The sequence below is a fragment of the Myotis nattereri genome, assembly GCF_964212035.1.
Source record: "Myotis nattereri genome assembly, chromosome: 7".
Taxonomy (NCBI): domain Eukaryota; kingdom Metazoa; phylum Chordata; class Mammalia; order Chiroptera; family Vespertilionidae; genus Myotis; species Myotis nattereri.
In genome coordinates, this window is record NC_138082.1 from 1855194 (window position 1) to 1875574 (window position 20381).

At 51.5% G+C, this 20381-nt stretch overlaps 1 protein-coding gene across 1 annotated transcript in view; it reads left to right on the plus strand.

Annotated features, from left to right (window-relative positions):
- The window catches only part of GULP1 (GULP PTB domain containing engulfment adaptor 1), an 89087-nt gene that overhangs the window by 37992 nt on the left and 30714 nt on the right, over window positions 1-20381 (plus strand). Inside the window, exons 2-3 of the mRNA XM_081095552.1 lie at window positions 297-368; window positions 4492-4553. Coding sequence (XP_080951678.1) covers window positions 341-368; window positions 4492-4553 — 90 coding nt within the window. The 5' untranslated portion in view covers window positions 297-340. The remainder of the gene's footprint in view (window positions 1-296; window positions 369-4491; window positions 4554-20381) is intronic.

Here is a 20381-nt window from a genome sequence, read left to right on the forward strand (position 1 = left end):
TAGACTCTCGGTGGCCTTTCCCCAGAGTTGGTCTGCTTACTAGATGTCCCCCCTCAAATGTGCAAGTAAATATCATTAGTGACAGATGTGCAATAGAAGAAAACCAAGAAAATTTAGGAACTTTGGAGGAATCCTACCTGCTGGGCCACCCATACATTTGAGTACTCATGTTTATTCTTACCCAGTGTCCTTTGGGAGATCGTTTGCAAGTATTTTGAAAGTTTTAAATGCATTTGCTTAACGGAGTTTGGCCAGCACTTCTTCACCGATTCTTTATGATCTTGTTATTTCTGTAGGGCGTAAAGTGTGCTTGAAGCGAACTATTCGGCTGACCCCCATCATGAACCGTGCTTTTAGCAGAAAGAAAGGTAAGTGTGCCCATCTGATGGCCCTGGGGTCAGTTCAGTATGAATTCCGATGAAAGTCAAATAGCGATGTTAAGCCGTGAGTTCTTCCTGTTATCAAACCAGGGGGCTCAGGAGTGAAGTGACATAGAGCACACGCATTTGCAAACATTGCCAGGTACCCCTGTTTGGCTGTCACCCGAGTGCAAGAGAGGAGTTGTTTAATGTACGTACCTGGTTCAGAATGCATTTGTGATGGTGAGCTCTCTGGCATTTTTACTCTGTGGTGTGAAATTGCAAAAATTAAAATGATCTGCTGAAACCGGTTTGGCTCAGTGGATAGAGCGTCAGCCTGCGGACTGAAGGGTCCCAGGTTCGATTCCGGTCAAGGGCATGTACCTGGGTTGCAGGCACATCCCCAGTAGGAGATGTGCAGGAGGCAGCTGATCGATGTTTCTCTCTCATCGATGTTTCTAGCTCTCTATCCCTCTCCCTTCCTCTCTGTAAAAAATCAATAAAATATATTTTTAAAAAAATGATCTGAAATCACTTCAAACTTCACCTTATGTAGCCAGAAACCACTAACATCTTTAAGTTTGCATAAGTTTACCTTGATTTAAATTCACTCATGTATGTGTGTGTGTGTGAGTATGCTTTGCTTTTATTTTTTTTAATCCTCCCCTGAGGATACGTTCAGAGAGAGGAAGGGAGAGAGAGAGAGACACATCAGTGTGAGAGAGAAACATCCATTGGCTACTTCCCATAAGTGCCTCGACCAGAGATCAGACCCAGAGCCTCGCTATGTACCCTGACTGGGATCGAACCTGCAGCCTTTTCGGTGTATGGGATGATGCTCCATCCACTGAGCCACCCCCCGGGGCGGCTTCACGTTATATTGAATAATATGTGAGGATGGATGATAGGTGAATTGAAAGCAATGACGCCAAAATAAGTTCGTTATTAATTTTAAGATAGGAATTTAAAATAAGTATAAATTAATAAAATTATCAGTATTAGAATGAAAGAAACAGTGTCATTTATATTTTAGGGGGGAGGAAAACATGGCATTTTACCGACTATGATGCACTCAGAGGGAAGACAGAACACTTCGCTAGTGTCACGTCCTTCAGGGCGGGTAGAATAATACGTCCAGAAAATGGCTGAAGGATAAAGCCAGCAGGTCGGGACCACAGCCCCAGTGCATTGTCTGACTAGTGACTGTCCTGTTCCATTCCACGCTGTTGGGAACAGGCTTTTTAAAAATATATTTTTATTGACTTCAGAGAGGGAAGGAGAGGGAGAGAGAGAAACATCAAGGATGAGATTCATTGATCGGCTGCCTCCTGCACGCCCCCTACTGGGGATGGAGCCTGCAATCCGGGCCAGTGCCCTGACTGGGAGTCGAACCTTCAGTCTGCAGGCCTACACTCTATCCACTGAGCCACACCAGCCAGAGTGGAACAGTGTGTTTTCAGAGCTGATTGACACGCGGAACCTGCCGGATGAGAAGGGCTGGGTTGACAGTAGGTCTTCCAGCCACACAGCAGGGAGCCGGGCTGAGGGCCTGGGCCTGGTCATGGGACTCGCCTTTCAGTGTTGGGAAGGCGGTCATGCGGTCATGCGGTCATGCGGTCATGTGGTCATGTGGTCATGAGACTAAGTTAGATAAAGGACAAATAGCGAGAAATGGTGTGGTCGTTGATTCAATGTAGGAAAACACTTCAACCAAGTTGTGCGGAAACATGATGGGATCGCTCCAGGCCCTGCCTTCTCTGTGAGGAGCCATGTGCTCCTCTGGCTGGGTGGAGGTTTAGGTGACGTCACGTCCGGTTGCCTCTGGGCCCTGGGGAGCTGGGAAATTATCATCTTACTTATCTTTTCTTGGTAAGGGTGAGGCTGGGCGACATTCATTGTGGTCTGTAGCTTGCTTCTGACTTAAAACATACACCAAAAGTAAAACAATGTTTCTTTCTTAATTCCTTTACCAGTAAAACAATATCTACAAATAATCATGTGGTAATACAGTAATAAAACCTGATATCTCCATTCGTTACTGTAGTCACGCTATCTTTTAAAAACAAACACAAAAAATCCTCCTGGAACTTCTCTTATTTGCTTGTAATTCCCTTTCCCGTGGTTTTATTTATTTTAAGTATATTTTTATTGATTTCAGAGAGGAAGGGAGAGGAGGAAAGAAACGTCGATGATGAGAGAGAATCATGGATTGAGTGCCTCCTGCATGCCCCACACTGGGGAGCAGGCCCGCTACGGGCGTTGCGTATTTTGTCTCATTTGAAGACTGGGAATATGACCACAAGGAAAATTAACGTGACCTACAGAATCCTGAAGCCGAAATACTTATTTCCTACTTCGTCTCATTCTCTGTTCGTTTCCTGATATTCCTCTTACTCTCCAGGTCTCGGGGTTACACACACTTAGGCCACGGCTGATCAGCATGTCACTCTAACGCCGAGTGAGCCTGGCGCGGCATCCTCCCTGAGGTCCCCGTCCCCCCGAATGTCTCAGGCAGCGAGGCTGTGAGAGGAAAAGCTCTTGGAGCCGCTGCCCCCGGTTCCCAGCACCGCCGTCGGCTTGAATTGCAGTTTGAGTTGGAAAACTGGAGCTGCACGAGGGAATCCCTGTTATACCTGACACGGGGGTTGAAGGGCAGCCCTAGCGAGTATAACGTCCACTTCCTCTGTCCGATCACTAGCCCCAGCACACAGTGTGTCCCCTGCTCTGACACAGCCAGGCGGTCCCCTGGGGGGAGGCTCGCCGGGTCACCGCGGTTCAGAGCTGACCGGGCCCCAGCCGCAGCCCTGCCGGGCCACCTGGTGCCTCTGAGCCGGGAACAGGCTGCTGCCCGAGATCCCCACGGAGTGGCTTTTCCTCGTGGTCCCCAACCACCCGCCTCGGGTCGGGGTGTGCCTGCTGTTCCCTGAGTGGGTAGCGGGCACCGCACTGATTTATCTCCAGATCCTGATGGTGCGGGGCAGCTCCCGGGTCTGAGAGAGACCCAGAGCCTCATTGGGCACAGTTGTTCATCGTTCTGTAAAAACCGGTCCAACTTCGCAATCACTGATTACATTTTAACAAATGTATTTGTTATGTAACTCCTTTCCTTACCTTAGCTTTCTATCTGAATTTTTTAAAATAAAAATTTATTTATTTCACAAAAATGAGTAATTTAGTAACAAAACATATGAATATAGCATGTGAACAAATGTGATTGAATAATTTAACTAATTACACTTTATTTTCCTTAACACTTAACATACTGGAGGGTAGATACAGTCATAGTGCATAGCACTTAGATTTCAATGTTTAAGTATTATTTCTCTTTAGATCCACTCATATGCATCCTTTCATCTAACAACATTTGGTTTGACTAAACGTTAATATTTTTTGCTTTTTGCTCATTTATGCATTCCACAAAATATTTGGGATGATATGTGGAATGTATAAAATTTAAAAATGGAATGAAAAGTATATTTTATATTTCTATCAAGAATATACAATCCAAATTGGTTTCAATGTCTTCTATCCTTTCAGCTACTTTTATTTCCAATATTCTGTTACTCTAATCTAAAACATTTCAAATTAAGATTATTTATATAAAAAACTGCTGATAGTAGATTCACACTTAATGTTTCTCTAAGCTTAGATTAAAAAATCATCCTAATATCATATTGATTTCTAAATGGACCCAAGTAGGTTGACTTATTTCTGTTTTATATAAATGCAGTTATTAGTTTAATATTAAAATTTCCCTTTATTAAGTTGTTCATTCTTTGCTAAATAATGAATAAAGAGAAAATGACTTTTTTCATTAGGGAATTAAGAAACATAACCTGTAATTTATGAGAGCAAAAAGAGCAAGTTATCACAAAATTAGTCACGTAATTGGTGTAATTACTCAGAGCCCAGGGGGCGCGGTAACATTTGCATTGTTTGAAAACACTTGGCAGGAAAAGCAGGGACCTTCAGATCAAGGAGAGGGTGCTGTGAGCACTGTCAGTCGCCTTGTTCTCATGTCTGCCGGGGATCGGAGATGCTCTCCCCACATCAGATTCCTCACATGTGCCAACGCGTGAATGACGCCCTCAGAGCCTGTGATTGAAGTTAACACTGTGTGTTCTCATTGCAGACAAAACATGGATGCACACGCCTGAAGCTTTATCAAAACACTACATTCCCTACAATGCAAAGGTAAAGCAGTTCCTATAATATTACTGAGTTTTACTTGTTACGTATTTATGAGGACATTAGTAATTCCTGGTTGATCTTAGAAAGTTTGTTTATGCATTGGCATTTCCTGGTGTATGATCCCTGAGAAAAATTTGCATAAATAAAGTCATTTTGTAGGGTATAGTATAGGAAAGTTATTTTTGTCTCCAAATAAGTGATTTTTAAAAAGCGGTACCCTTCACAATTTCTGTTTATGTTATGCATGTGTTGTCTTTAAATTTAGATTTGGGTTCTTGTTAAAGTGACTTGCAGAATCATGGTCTGTAGGAAATAAAATAACCAACAAATGAGTGTCCTTGAAACATTTTAATGTTGCATTACACCGAAAAATATAGAAACTAACCCGGGGATGAGAGAAATGAGCTGCAGTTTTAATGAATGTCATTTTTCATGCCCCAAAAGGGGACAAACAGAGCTTAAACCATTAAGAAAACAAACAAAACAAATCATTTTTGGGGTGAAGCTTTTGTCCAGTTGCTGCATTTTAATACATAGAAGCAACCTATACTCCACGTCAAAGATTCGATTCATTGTTGGAAAACTGGAGGGATGAATGCAATGAACAAAATGGTCTTTAAAGGAAGGTGTTATTCCCGGCCAGTGTGGCCCAGTGGTGAGCACCAGCTTGTGGACGAGGAGGTTGCGGGTTTGATTCTTGGTCAGGGCACTTGCCCAGGTTGAGGGCTCAAGGGCTTGATTCCCCCGTAGGAGACGTGCAGGAGGCAGCCGATCAATGATTCTCTCATCGATGTTTCTCTCTCTCTATCCCTCGCCCTTCCTCTCTCTCTAAAAGTCAATAAGAACATATATATATATATATATATATATATATATATATATATTTAAAGATATTAATTTGGTGTTAGTGAACACCAAACCTGAAGTAGATTTCAGAGAAATCTATGTGGGAGAGACGGAAATGAATTGAAGAGTTGAGTTTGGGAGGGTGAGAGTGTGACAGACTCAAGTAACTCACCCGGGGAGACAGTGTGGGGAAAAGAGGAAATTATTTTCATAAGAGAATGTAAGAGCTTGCGGGTTAGCAGGCCGGGTGCTGGGATAGAATGAGGTTGGGTAGGAGGCATTATTTCAGGAAAAACGTTTTTAAAAATTCATGGGACAGAAAGTCGATGGGGCTTAATGGGGCCGCTCTGGAGGGCTGGCCCGCGTCTGAGCCAGCACAGGAAGCACTTACATGGCCGCCTGGACGCCCAGAGCTGCTCCCCAACAGTGAACTTGTGGAGTGAAGCAACTAGGGCTTTTTGCTGACTTTGCAGCAAAAAAAAAAAAAAAGGTTTAAAATATTTTCTCTGTAAAACCCATACACTTGAAGTCACTGCCCTGCTTACAAATGGCTCTAAGGCCACGTGAGGATTGGGTTGCCAGGACGGAGCTTGGGAAGCTTATTAACGGACCGGGAAAACTGCCTTAGTAGGACCCTCCTTGCCCTCAGACAGCCTTCATTGGCCCTTGGGAGACTGTGAAAACCACATAGAAAATAGTGTAGAAAAGCACGTCATGGCAAGGAGCTGGCTCCGTTTTGTTGTGACACGATTCCTGATCGTAGTAGAATTCTGTCCTTCAAGGGAAACTAACCACAGTCTGTGTATTTTTCTGAAATGTCTCATGTTGAAAAAGGGGTTTCTATAGGGTTGAAAGGTTCCAATTATACCTTTTTTAAAAAAAAAAAAGTATATATTTTATTGATTTCAGAGAGGAAGGGAGAGGGAGAGAGAGAAACATCGATGAGAGAGAATCAAGGATCAGCTGCCTCCTGCACGCCCCCCACTGGGGATCGAGCCCGCAACCTGGGCACGTACTCTTGATTGGAATCGAACCTGGGACCCTTCAGTCCGCAGGCCGACGCTCTATCCACTGAGCCACACGGGCCAGGGCCCATTAGAGCTACCTTTAACTTGAACTCTGGGCCACTGTGACCATGGATCTGCTAGTCCACGTGAAGACGTTGCCTGTACGTCGCCTACTCTGAGTTTTCGTGGAGCAAGATGCCAATGCGTGGGTCACCTTTGTCCTAACGTCACCCGGAGAAATGCAAGGACATTGGTGCAAACCCTTGCAGACTGTGAGGAAGTTTTACGAGGAAGAAGTTAATGAGGAGAGGAAGTTACATGATGCGGCCTAATGAGTCATGGCAGAGGGAAGTGGTATTAGAACAAGATCATGTTGCGAATGCGTCTGGGATTATTGTTGGTGGCTGTGTGACGAATGGCCCTCAGCGCAGTGTTCCCATCGGTTTACGAATGAGTCGGGGAGAGTTCGGATCCTAGAAATAAAGATACCGACAGCCGCGCCACAGGAGGAAGTCAGCAAAGAAAACAGTCACGGGAAACGTTCGCGAGCGTTCAAGTCGGGCAGCGGACGCGTCCGTGGGCGCGGTGGGTGAGGCGCTCGGGCGCCCGATGGGCCAGGGCCGTCCCGCGCTGATGTGGAGCCGCGGCCCCAGCCTGGCGGGCTCCCGGGCCACAGTGGCCCCCGGCTCCAGAGCAGCCGGCCCAGCAGCGGGCGTGCGCGTGTTTCAGGGAAACATGGAACACGTGAGGGGCTCCACTGCATTCCCCGTCCTGCCTTCCATGTGGTTAGCAAGGAGGCTCAGCTCATCATCTCCGCACAGGAGCCGCTCGACAGCGACCTTCGGAGGAGCCTTCACACTTTTCCTCTTAGGGCAGCGGTTCTCAACCTTCCTGACGCCGCGGCCCTTTAATCCAGTTCCTCATGGTGTGGTGACCCCCAACCAGAAACTTATTTTCGTGGCTACTGCATAACTGTCATGTTGCTGCTGTTATGAATCGTCATGTAAATATCTGACATGCAGGATGGATTTTCATTGGTACAAATTGAACATAATGAAAGCATCGTGATGAATCACAAAAACAATATGTAATTATATATGTGTTTTCCGATGGTCTTAGGCGACCCCTGTGAAAGGGTCGTTCAACCCCCAAAGGGGTCGTGGCCCACAGGTTGAGAACCGCTGCTCCAGAGTGAGCCTACAGACCCGCACTTTAGCCCCGAGTGGCTCAGTGGTGAAGGTTGACCTATGAACCAGGAGGTCAGGGTTCGGTTCCCTGTCAGCACAGGCCCGGGTTGTGGGCTCAATCCCTGCGGGGGAGAGGGGGCAGGTGGGGGGGAGCGTGCAGGAGGCAGCCAGTCCATGATTCTCTCTCATCATTGGTGCTTCTATCTCTCTCACTCTCCCTTCCTCTCTGACGTCAATAGAAATACAATTTAAAAAGAGGGCGAGAGGACCTGCGTTGGCGCACTGTCCTGGAGAAGCCGGGGCAGGTGGTTTTGGAGACACGGGCAGTGAAGCAATGGGATCCCGGTCCCGTCTCTTCTCACCAGCGGCGCCTGCTCCCTCCGCCCGTCTGGCGGCAGCTGATAGGAGAGCAGCAGCGGGGCTTTGGCTTCGATCCTCTGCTCCCGCTGCCACCGCCGCCGCCGGGCAGCTAACGTGCGCCGAGCGCACCCAGGCAAGGCCTGCGGGCCGCAGGAGCTGCGGGGCCGGGACCGTCCTCCCTGCGGTGCTGCCAGGACAAGCGCACCTGCCTCTGCGGCCGCAGGTCTCAGGAGCACGGCTGTGCGGGCCGAGCCCTCCTGGGCAGCGCGCGCCTGGAGCTGCCCTGGGTGAGCGGGCAGCTGGCAGGCCCCTCGCAGCAGGGCTGTCTGTGTGTCCTTCTCTGATTCGCAGGACTGGATGGCGTCAAGTTTATTTAGTCCTTTGTTCTGGTAAAGCCCTGCCTTCTCCACGTCCTCGCCCGCACACCCTGTCCTTCCAGCTGTTCTTCTCCTGAGTCACATCTTCTCATCGGCCCCTTGGGGGAGGCCAGGCTGGCCACTGGCTGACCCGCTCCTGCGCCCGCTGCAGTCCCCGCCCCCCTGGCGCTCCCACGGCGTGTGACTTGTCAGGCACCTGTCCGTCTCCGTCCCTGTGCCAGTCCCCATCCCTGTGCCAGTCCCCGTCCCTATGTCCGTCCCCGTCCCTATGTCCGTCCCATCCCTGTGTCAGTCCCCATCCCTGTGTCAGTCCCATCCCTGTGTCAGTCCCATCCCTATGTCAGTCCTGATCCCTATGTCAGTCCTGTGCAGAGGCAATGCCATGACAACTCTCTCTTTTAAAAATGTGTTTGTTTTCATTGATGTCAGAGAGGAAGGGAGAGGGAGAGAGAGAGAAACATCAGTGATGAGAGAGAATCATGGGTCGGCTGCCTCCTGCACACCCCACACTGGGGATCGAGCCCACAACCCGGGCCTGTGCCCTGACCGGGAATCGAGCCCTGCCCTCCTGGTTCCTAGGTTGACACTCAGCCACCAGCCAGGCTATACCAACTCTTTATAAACTGACCCACTTCGCTTACTCTTATGGCCCCCACTTTACAAATCAGGAAATCGCGGTTAGAGGAAGTGGATCCGTGCCCATTGCTGCAGCTGATCAGGGGCGCCCAGACCCCAGCGTCTCAGAGCGCGAGCCCCCCCTCCCAGCCCCCCCACCAGGGCCGCACGCAGCAGCCACCGGCGTTGGACAGGAGCCCTTGGTCTCTCCATGTCAGCAGAGGACGTCTCCCTTTGAGAACGCCCTGTTCTGTGAGGAAGGATGACCCCGGGTCCCCTGCTGATGGCTTCTGCTCTTCTGATGAGCAGTTTGTAGCAATTTACTCCTGAGAATTCGCCAGGACTGAAAAGAACAAGCGTCCTTTGTCACTGCCTCCTTCCAGAACGTGCCTGCCTCCAGGCCGTCCCCGCTCCCCCAGCGGACTGCAGACCCAACCTGGAGCTCCCCGTCCCCGCCTCCTGGGCACCGGGCTTGCCAGGGCCACACTCCCACTTGTAAACGCCCCTCTCCTCAGACACACAGTTCCCACGGCCCGATGCCAGGCTCACTGTTCAGCGCCCTAATGCATAGGGAGCCTCGGCCGGTGGGGAGGGGGTGGGAGCTGTGAGGAGGGGAGCGAGCAGGTCACACCGGCCAGGGGGAGGAGGGGGAGAGGGCCAGGGGGAGGAGGGGGAGAGGGGAGGGCACGTCTGAGACCCTGGCAGGAGGTGCTCCTTCAGCATCTAATTTGTCATGATCACATCATGGCTGTCAATGTGATTCTTTGTTTTTTAAATGTTTTTATTGATGTCAGAGAGGAAAGGAGAGGGAGAGAGAAATAGAAACATCAGTGATGAGAGAGAATCATGGATCGGCTGCCTCCTGCAGGCCCCACACGGGGGGTCGAATCCACAACCCGGGCCTGTGCCCTGACTGGGAATCCAACCGTGACCTCCTGGTTCCTAGGTTGATAGCCACTGAGCCACACCGGCCGGGCAGGGCCATTCCTAATGGGAGATTGTGTGTGTGTTTGGGACGCTCACTTTCTGTTTTCTCAGAATGCGTTCTTGGGCCCTGGCTCAGTGCTAATAAAGACGCTCTTGCAGGTTTGTTGTTGGAGCCGCGGAAAATGCCAGAGCACGTTACTCATTAGGCGCCTGAGGTCATGCCTGTGATTTCACTGGATGTGGAGATGGAGGCTAATTCTCTTACGGCGCAGGCTGCCTGCCTTCGATTTGAAAATGAAAGGCGCACTCCCCGCTGCTTCCATTGCCCCCGAATGAGGAGTTCTATTCACAAGCAGCCCCTCCGGGCGTGGTGCACGTAGATGCATCTACATGTTAGAAACCCGCTCTACCCGTGACTGAGGGCTCTGACCCGCTAAGGCCCCGCGAGTCCCCAAACGAGTTGCGCCGGCGTCATGTCTGTTTTGACGAGACTGTATGATATAAAGCTTTACTAATACATGTGCATGTAAGTTAATTCTCAGAAATCTACACGCACCTGTATCCTAACTCGCTGGATTTAAATGTATGTCAACATAGACTGAACAAAATAATTAAAACATTTAAAAATATTTATCATAATTTGCCCAACACCTTTCCCCCTGATAATCACCGCCGTGATCTGGACCTGCAGGGAATCTCAAAATAATGCCCGCAGCATCCCTCCCCCCGTGCTGTGGCGGGAACGTCATGCTCCAACTTCCCACGTGAACCACGGGGAGGCTCCCGCAGGCGTGGCTCAGTGGTTGAGCGTCGACCTATGAACCCAGAGGTTGGATTCCCAGTCAGGGCCCATGCCCAAGGCTGCGGCCTCCGTCCCCAGCAGGGGGCGTGCAGGAGGCAACTGACCAGTGATTCTCTCTCATTGATGTTTCTCTCTCCCTCTCCCTTCCTCTCTGAAGTCAATAAAAATATATTAAAATTAAAGAGAGAGAGAGAGAGAGAGCTCCCAAGGGAGCGTGTTGTCTGAAAATGAAGCTGACAAGATGTCAGGATTCGTATATTTCGGTTGGGAAACCTGACCCTGAAACTCCGGGCTCTCAGCGGCGTGAGGGGCATCCGGAGGCGGGTATGTCCGAGGAGCCTGTTGCCGGCAGGCGGGCCTGGCTGCTCCGTCCCCTGTGCCCTCGGTGCCCCCAGCGCGTGTCGCGCCCCCAGCTCTCTCCCGGCTGAGTGAGCTACGTGTTTGTGTGACGGAGATAAAGGCCGCTATTGGACAGGCCGCTGCGGAGGGCAGACTGCGAGCCAGGGTAGCCCCCGTCCTGTCTCATTCTGATGGGAAGCGATAGCTGTTTCTCCAAAGCACTTGAGAGTAACAGACGCCAGCGGGTGGAAATGAGGGGAGTCATGGCTGCGAAGCTGGTTTTCAGAGTCACGGTTGTTCCAGAGGAAAGCGTGGGGCCCGCGGGCCCTTCAGATTCAGCGACCTGCCCCACCCCGGCCGGCGGAGCGCCGGAGGGCCCGGGGCGTGGGAAGCCCATCGCACAGAGGAGACGCGTGGACTTATGTCGCCTTGTCAGCGTCAGCCGGAGCCTTCACTGACCCTCCTCCCGCGGCCGCCGCTGAGGAGCTGGCAGCCTGGGTGCTGCCCGCCTCTACTCTGTGGCCTTGATCGCCGCTCCAAACACCTGTCATCGTCACATCCTCAGGTGAAAGCAGGGCTCTATATTCTGCAGAAGGAGCTACGCCTGGGTCCCGGGGGCTCAAGGCCACTCCCCAGCAAACCCCCTGTCCTCCCCCTTGTCCTCCCCTCTCCTCGGAGCCTGGCTGCTTCTCGCTCTGAAAACCCCGGCTCTTCTGCCGGCACAGCCTCCCCTGCCTTTGCCGGCTTCCAGGCTTCCAGGCTTCCAGCACTTGCCCCGCGGTGGGTGTTTTCTCCTCCCGCTCTCCCTCCCCACAGCTTCCACCGCCGGTGTCACCGTCCTTCCTCTCGGAACTCTCCCAGCCCCAAGTCTCATGCTAACAAAGGGCGCCCTCACTCCTCCTCCCCCCCGCCCTCCCCCCACCTTACCTCCCCACACCACCCCTCACTCCTCCCCTCCCCTCCTGGTCCCTTACATCCTCCACTCACCCCCCCCCCCAGTCCCTTACCTCCCCACACCACCCCTCACTCCTCCCCTCCCCCCCTGGTCCCTTACATCCTCCACTCACCCCCCCCCCAGTCCCTTACCTCCCCACACCACCCCTCACTCCTCCCCTCCCCCCCTGGTTTCACACATCGCACCCTGTATTTGCTGAGTTGGGGACAGATGTTCCAGCCTGGGTGTCCAGTAACCACTCGCCACTTAGGAGAAAGCAGGCTACTCGTTTCCTAACTCTTATGCCCAGCGGATCTACCGCTTCCTTGGATGTGCTATGATTTTGACATTTATTCTAGACTAGAGGCCTGGTGCACAAATTCGTGGGGTCCCTCCGCCTGGCCTGTGGGATCGGGTCGAAACCAGCTCTCTGACATCCCCCGTGGGGTCCCAGATTGCAAGAGGGCGCAGGCCAGGCCGAGGGACCCACCGGTGCATGATGGGGCCAGGGAGGGATGCAGGAGGTTGGCCAGTTGGGGAGGGACCACAGGAGGGCTCCAGGGCGTGTCTGACCCATCTCACTCAGTCCTGATGGGTGGGACCCCAGCAGCAAGCTAACCTACCAGTTGGAACGTCTGCCCCCTGGTGGTCAGTGCATGTCCTAGCGAGCAGTTGAGCGGCCTTAGCATATCATTAGCATGTTACACTTTGGTTGAATGGATGTGCGGAAACTTAGCATATTACGCTTTTGTTATTATAGATGAGCCCTGAAATGAGAGGCAGCTAAGTCTCCTGATGCTGAGCTGTCGTGTACTTGCCCATACTTCACTTACCCAGGCATTTTAGGGTCATTTATTGCTTTTATTTATTTATTTTTTATTTTATTTTATTTTTTTAATATATTTTATTGATTTTTACAGAGAGGAAGGGAGAGGGATAGAGAGTTAGAAACATCGATGAGAGGGAAGCATCGATCAGCTGCCTCCTGCACACCTCCTACTGGGGATGTGCCTGCAACCAAGGTACATGCCCTTGACCAGAATCAAACCCAGGACTCTTCAGTCCCCAGGCCGACGCTCTATCCACTGAGCCAAACCGGCCAGGGCTCATTATTGCTTTTAAATGAAAATAAAATAATTTCAGGACTGAGTCAGTGTATGTATTTTCTATTTAGCCCGATAGACAAGGAATTGCAATAGCATGTCACAGAATGCTTAAACAAGAAATACGTTAAAAATAAGTAGCTTACTTTCAACTTAGTCATGTTCATGATAACCTGTATGTGGGGTAAAGGATTCTTTCAAATGCCAGTTCTGCAGTGTGAAAATAACACGTGTAAATACCTGATACATTAATTAAACATATGAGGGTAAATAAAAGTGCATGTTGTTCTTTTTCAGAAAACTAATATACTGCAGCATAATCCTGTGTATGTGAAGGGGAGTGTTTTATATGACTTGGAATTATCGCCACTAATCAGGTTATTAAATTTTTAGACATGGTCCAATGAAACACAAAGATCTATGTTAATACCGGGATCAAAGCTTTCAAGTGGCAGCTGGAAAATACTCTCAGAAGCTGCCCAGGAATATGAAGAGATTTATTTTTTTAAAGGCCGAGGGAAAGCAAATAAAATCAGCAAATATGAGGGTTAAAATGAACTGATTACACGTTACAGTGAGGATGCAGGGGTACTGATGAGTGATGATCGCCAAGTGTTGGAAAAACACAAAAATAGATGCCTTTCAAAAGAAAGACAGCCCGGCCGGCCTGGCTCAGGGGCTGAGCATCGACCGATGAACCAGGAGGTCAGGGTTCGATCCCGGTCAGGGCACAGGCCCGGGCTGCAGGCTCGATCCCATTGGGGGGCGGGCAGGAGGCAGCCGGTCCATGATTCTCTCTCATCACTGATGTTTCTCTCTCGCTATCCTTCTCCCTTCCTCGCTAAAAATCAGTAGTTGTTTTTTTAGAGAAAAAGACGTGGAATTAAAAAAATAAGCCAACTCACTACCGTGAGGTGCGAAGCAGATGTATGGTGGCCTGCTGGTCGCGAGCAGGACGAGAGCTGTGATGCTGGGCACGGGAGAGCTGCTCGCTCTTACGAGCAGGGACTCAGCTCTCAGCTCGCGAGAGAAATCAGCGTTTGAGCTCCCTCAGATCCGGCTGCAAGGCAGGCCCGCCCTGGAGAGGATCCACTGGCTCCCCAAAGCCCAGCGGCCCCCTCCCAACCCCCCCATCCTCCGCAGCTCATTGCCAGGCTCCTGCCCCTGCGGGATGGTGGACGCCTCTATGCTTCCCCGGCTGTCACTCAGCCAGGACACCAGCTTCCCGGCAGAGTCCCTAAGCCCCATCAGTGAACTACGTTGTTTCTACAAAATAAGAGACAAATGCAAGCCCTGGCCCTTGTTGAAGGTAATCGGTCACAAGCCCCGTGTTCCCAGCCAGGAACCAGCTCGCCTGCAGCTCGTGGGAGCGTCTCGCGACGGGAGCAAGGGTTCCACGACAGGAGCAAGGGTTCTGTGATGGCAGCGAGGGTTCCACGATGGCAGCAAGGGTTCTGTGATGGCAGCAAGGGTTCCGCAATGGCAGTGAGGGTTCCATGATGGCAGCGAGGGTTCTGTGATGGCGGTGAGGGTTCCATGATGGCAGCAAGGGTTCCGCAATGGCAGTGAGGGTTCCATGATGGGAGCAAGGGTTCTGTGATGGCAGCAAGGGTTCCGCGATGGCAGTGAGGGTTCCGTGCCTGCCTGTGGCACTTCCCCTGCAGCCTCTGCTCACGCCCTCCTTCAGGGCAGGGACATTCACCTACGTCTCACCAAAGAGAAAGCTGCTCTCCAAGGTGACATTCACAGCCGTATTGAGCGGCAGAGCCAGGATCCGGGCCCTGGGGCCTGGAAACCCTGTGGCAGGGCTCCACTCGGCCACTGCACAGAGACCTTTGATGGTTCTGTTCATGACTGTGTCCAAGACCCTGCCCAGTGCCTGGCACACAGTAGGTGTTCAGTGAGCATCTGTTACTTAAAAGAAGGCCTTCTCTGGTGCAGTCTGCTCTCCCTGGGCACATAGTAGGTCTTCAGTGAGCATCTGGTGCAGTCTGCTCTCCTTGGGCACACAGTAGGTCTTCAGTGAGCACCTGGGGCAGTTTGCTCTCCCTAGGCACACAGTAGTAGGTCTTCAGTAAACACCTGGTGCAGTCTGCTCTCTCTGGGCACACAGTAGGTCTTCAGTGAGCACCTGGTGCAGTCTGCTCTCCCTGGGCACACAGTAGGTCTTCAGTAAACACCTGGTGCAGTCTGCTCTCCCTGGGCACACAGTAGGTCTTCAGTAAACACCTGGTGCAGTCTGCTCTCCTTGGGCACACAGTAGGTCTTCAGTGAGCACCTGGTGCAGTCTGCTCTCCCTGGGCACACAGTAGGTCTTCAGTAAACACCTGGGGCAGTCTGCTCTCCTTGGGCACACAGTAGGTCTTCAGTGAGCACCTTGGGCAGTCTGCTCTCCCTGGGCACACAGTAGGTCTTCAGTGAGCACCTGGGGCAGTCTGCTCTCCCTGGGCATACAGTAGGTCTTCAGTGAGCACCTGGTGCAGTCTGCTCTCCCTGGGCACACAGTAGGTCTTCAGTAAACACCTGGTGTAGTCCGCTCTCCCTAGGCACAAGTAGGTCTTCAGTGAGCACCTGGTGTAGTCCGCTCTCCCTAGGCACAAGTAGGTCTTCAGTGAGCACCTGGTGCAGTCTGCTCTCCCTAGGCACACAGTAGGTCTTCAGTGAGCACCTGGTGCAGTCTGCTCTCCCTAGGGGCACCTGCTGGAAAGGAGGGAAGAGCACACATCCACAGTCAGGCATTCAGCGCCTCAGCCTGTCCCAGATCTCGGGGTTTGTTAGGTTGTTCCTTTCTTGGCCTGTGCCTGTCGGTGTGGGACTCTCTGCCTCCAGGAGTAACCCCCGGAGACAGGATCCCCGCTCATGAGCGCCGTGTGCAGCGGCCTTCGCAGCATTACAGGCCGGATCAGTGACAGCGGGGCCGTGAAAGGCATGGACACGTTTGCGTCTCAGGGTCAGCAGCCCGCGCTCCCGTCTCACTCAGAAGAGCGCTGCCCAACCCGAAAGGCAGGTCTCCCTCCCTTTGTGACGAAGCGAGGGCAGCAGTGTGAGCAGGACAGCCTCTGCGTGTGACCCTCCCACGGACACTCACGTGCGAGGAGACGCCTGCTCCCAGCGGGGGAGGAGGACTTCGCCAGGTGGCTGAGCCAGGACACCTGCCGCGGCCGGGCTGCCCCTGGGAACCTGTCTCGCTGCGGCTGTTTAGGTTGTGCGCCAAGGAGGCTCCGGAGGAGTGGGGTGGACGAGCCCGGGAGAAGCACACAGGCCCCCTCGTCATCGAGCAGAGGTAGCGGGGGCACCGTGACCGGGTCAGAGATCTGGTCTGTTGGTTCCCTGCTGGGTCCCTGGTGCCTAGAATTGTCCCTGACGCCTAGTTGATGCACAATCAACACTTTTGAAACAGATCAGGATGCAGAAATAAAAATGATGAGGATGTACAATACGTATTTTTGAAGTGCATCAGGACACAGAGATAATGATAGTGATGGTGGTGGAGGTGGTCAGTAATAATAAATTATAATACAGTGTCTCCGAGGGGAGGCACTGGAAATGCTATCGCCAGATCGGAGGGGTGTTTAAAGAATGTCTGCTCCCTCAGGGGAAGACATGAGGTGGGGAGGAAGAGGGGGTTCGTGGTGTAACGGGGGCTTCTCCGTGGACAGAGGTCAGGGACACAGGCAGATTGAGGGCAATTACTTGCTCGAATTTGAAATCTGAAGTAGAACAATAGCAGTGGGCTGTGTTGCCCAAACCTTAAGTTGCATGAAAATTAAGAATAAGATACGGATGCGCATTGTCACCGCCATTCATTGTTTTGTAACATCCGGCGATCAAGGAAAATGAAATCACTGGTAACAGTATTGAAAAGGAAAGGAAAGTGCATTTCACTTCATGGACAGTTATATTCCAGGACACGCAGAGTAAATGACACAAAACCACCAGGCGTAATAAGAGGATCTGGCACATGGGCTGAGTACAGGGTAAATGTTTCCTGTAGAGCAGTAACTTGTAAATAGATTACAAAAATCGTATTTACCCCAAACTGGAAAGCAGCGAGGTATCTGGTCACCAAGAGAAGTCCTTGGCCTCTCTGGCAAAACAGTACAGATACTTGCTGGCACATCACGTATAGATTTCCTGAAAAACTCTCCTGTCTCAAGCTTGACCTGATCACATTGCCATGAGAGTGGCCATTGGATTGAGTTACCGTGAGAAATGAGAAGACGTGTTGGCACGCAGCCACCGGAATGGGAGAGGAAGGTGTGCGTGTGCGTGCTGGTGAGGACTCCGCCGCCCGTGCTCCCATCCCAGTGGCCCCCCGAGGGCTTCCCCTTGCTCCCCTCCGTCCCCCCGCCCCCCCCCCCCATCCATCCTGGGTGGGTTAGCCCTTCTGTGTGCTGGTTGTGACTGTTTCGTCACTTCATCTCACCGTCTCAGCATGAATTCTGTGAGTGTCCCCTTGGTGCCAGCCACGGGCTGCTCTCGTCTCACTCTCACCGAGACATGAGTTTGTCCCCATTTTGTGAATGAGGACACGGCAGCCGAGAGGTTCGGTGAGCCAAGGGTGTGCAGGTCACCGCGCTGTCCGGCCGCCTCACTGCTCTGACTGCCTTAGCTTTGAAGCCAGTGGTTCTCCACCTTCTGGCCCTTTAAATACAGCTCCTCATGTGGTGACCCAACCATTTTCGTTGCTACTTCATCACTGTCATGTTGCTGCTGTGATGAGTCGTCATGTAAATATCTGATGTGCAGGATGGTCTTAGGCGACCCCTGTGAAAGGGTCGTTCGGCCGCCAAAGGGGTCGCGACCCACAGGTTGAGAACCGCTGCTCTAAGCGCATCTCACCGCAGAGAGGATGTAAACCTCAGTTAGCCAAGCGAACGTGGCCTCGGTGAGCAGTACACACCCGGTGTGGGTGCGACCTGGAATTCTGTTTCTGCCCCATTTACGGCAGCAACAGGGCCCTCCATTCTGAAATCGGGAGAGCTGGGACCCGAGCCCTCGCTCGGCCACTAACCAGCTTCGTGACCTTGAGGAGCCTCTCACCTCCGGCCCTGGCTCCGCGTCTGAAAATAATGGGGTTTTAACGCGGCGTCTCCGCCTCCACAGGCCTGTGGGTCTCTAATGAGAAGGCGGACGGTGGTGCGGCCTGTCTGGCTAAGTTGGCATTTGTTTTGTTATTGTAGTGTTTCTATTTATAGTAACATGGGGGGGGTGCCCTGCCTTCGTCCCGCTGTCTGGCTCCTGGGACGGAAGGAGGCCCGGCTGCTGGAGGGGCCTCGGGCAGGATGGCTGCTGCTTCTCCGTGACCCTGCGACACAGCTGTGTCAGGGAGACCTTGCTGACGGGCGGGCCACGAGCAGTTTCTTGCTGGTAGCAAGTCGCTTTGTTTTGGCTTAAACGTTCAAGTCTTATTGTAAAAGCAAGAGCCTCTCTATAATAATAAAAGCGTAATATGCAATCGACCGAACGACCATCCAGACGACCACGCTATGACACCCACTGGCTCCAGGCCAGCCACGGCAGGTGCGATGCGATGGGTTGGGGTCCTGGCCATCACCCCAGGATCGCCCCACAGAGGGAGGCCCAGGCCACTGGCCGGTGAGGCAACCAATTGTGGGGGCTCCATGATCACCCCAAAGAGGCAGGCCCAGGCCACCGACCAGCGGGCTGTGGCGGGTGGGCGGGGCCTCCCTCTGTGGGGGCGATCCGTTACGGGGCCCCTGGACTGTGAGAGGGCTCAGGTCAGGCTGAGGGACCCCCCCGCCCCCGACAAGTGCACAAATTTTGTGCACCGGGCCTCTAGTTAATATAATACACCCAGCCTTAGTCGGTTTGACTCAGTGGATAGAGCATCGGCCTGTCGACTGAAGGGTCCCGGGTTCGATTCCAGTCATGGGGCACGTACCTCGGTTGCAGGACCCATCCCCAGCCCAACCAGGGGCAGATGTGTGAGGCAACCAATTGATGTGTGTCTCTCACATGGATGTTTCTCTCTCACACATGGATGTTTCTCTCTCACACATGGATGTTTCTCTCTCCCCCTCCCTTCCACTCTCTCTAAAAAAATAAATAATATAATAATGCACTCCTTAGTCATGTAACATAAGAACAGATGACATTGAATACAAAGTTACTCTCATAAAATGGGAAACGTAAACATCCGATCAAATGTGGAATGCGGGCTTCTTAATGCTGAGCCCAGCATCGCTTTTCTTCTCTGTCGGAATTTCCTGGCCTTCCTTTCAGGGTAACCTTCGGAGTGTCTGGTTTCGCATTTAACGTGTGACTATTCTTTTTGGTGGATCTACTTTAATTACTTTTTCCAGGATTCTGGTTTTGGCAATTAAGTAATCGGTTTAAAGCCGACTGGTCCTGCCCATTCTTTAGGAATCGCCTGTTACAATGTGCCTTTGAAAATTGGTTTTCCCTGTATTGCTTGGCACCGTGGCCTCACCAGTCCACCGGAGACTCCAGATTAAATGGTCTGACTCACCCCATACGGCTTGTCCCCTGGTGCAGCGGAGAAGCTAGAAGGTTTAAGAACTTTTTCTTTTGTTTACACTTGCCGTCAAGTGAGTGCCAAGGGCATTCGCCCATCCTATTTAAGGCTCTGCAACCTTGCTCACAAAGAAGGAGACATTGTCTGTTATTTATTTTTTCTAAGATTAGAATCCCTGTTGGCCATTATGCCACCGATCGTTGTTCACACTGGATGCTGGACGAAACTTGTATGTGGTAAAAAGTAGGCATTATCCTCCCTTAATATTTAAAAAATTATGTAGAAAAAAATATATTATCTACATAAAATCGGTACACGTTGAATTATATACAAACAAAAGATGTACTCTTTATTTCTGTTATAAATTAACTTCCTCGTATGGTAAATAGTGCCAAATTGCGTAGCAGTTAGGTCTGGTAACTCTTTAGTCACTTACTTTAGTGGATATTAAAGAAGTAACAGCCTCCATTTCTCAGGGTGATGGAGGAGCCAGCCAGGCAATATAACGGGCGTGTGACGGCCAACACTGCCCTCTGCTGGCGAAGGAGCCCGCCAGGGGGCGACTAGCCTTGACTGATGAGGGGAAAAGGCAGTTTCAGATGCAGGCAGACGCCTCCAGCTGTAACTCCGGCTCCTCCAAAGCGCTTGTGTGCGGGACACGATAACAGACCCGGACTCAATGAGGACAGGCATCACCGGAGACTCGTCTTTTAAAAGCCTGTACCATTTTAAGTAATTGAAAATAGCTGTGGAAATTTCGGAAAATATTAAGCCGAATATGAACTGTCTTAATAGCGTTTTTTAAAATGTGTCTTTATTGTTGAAAGTATTACAG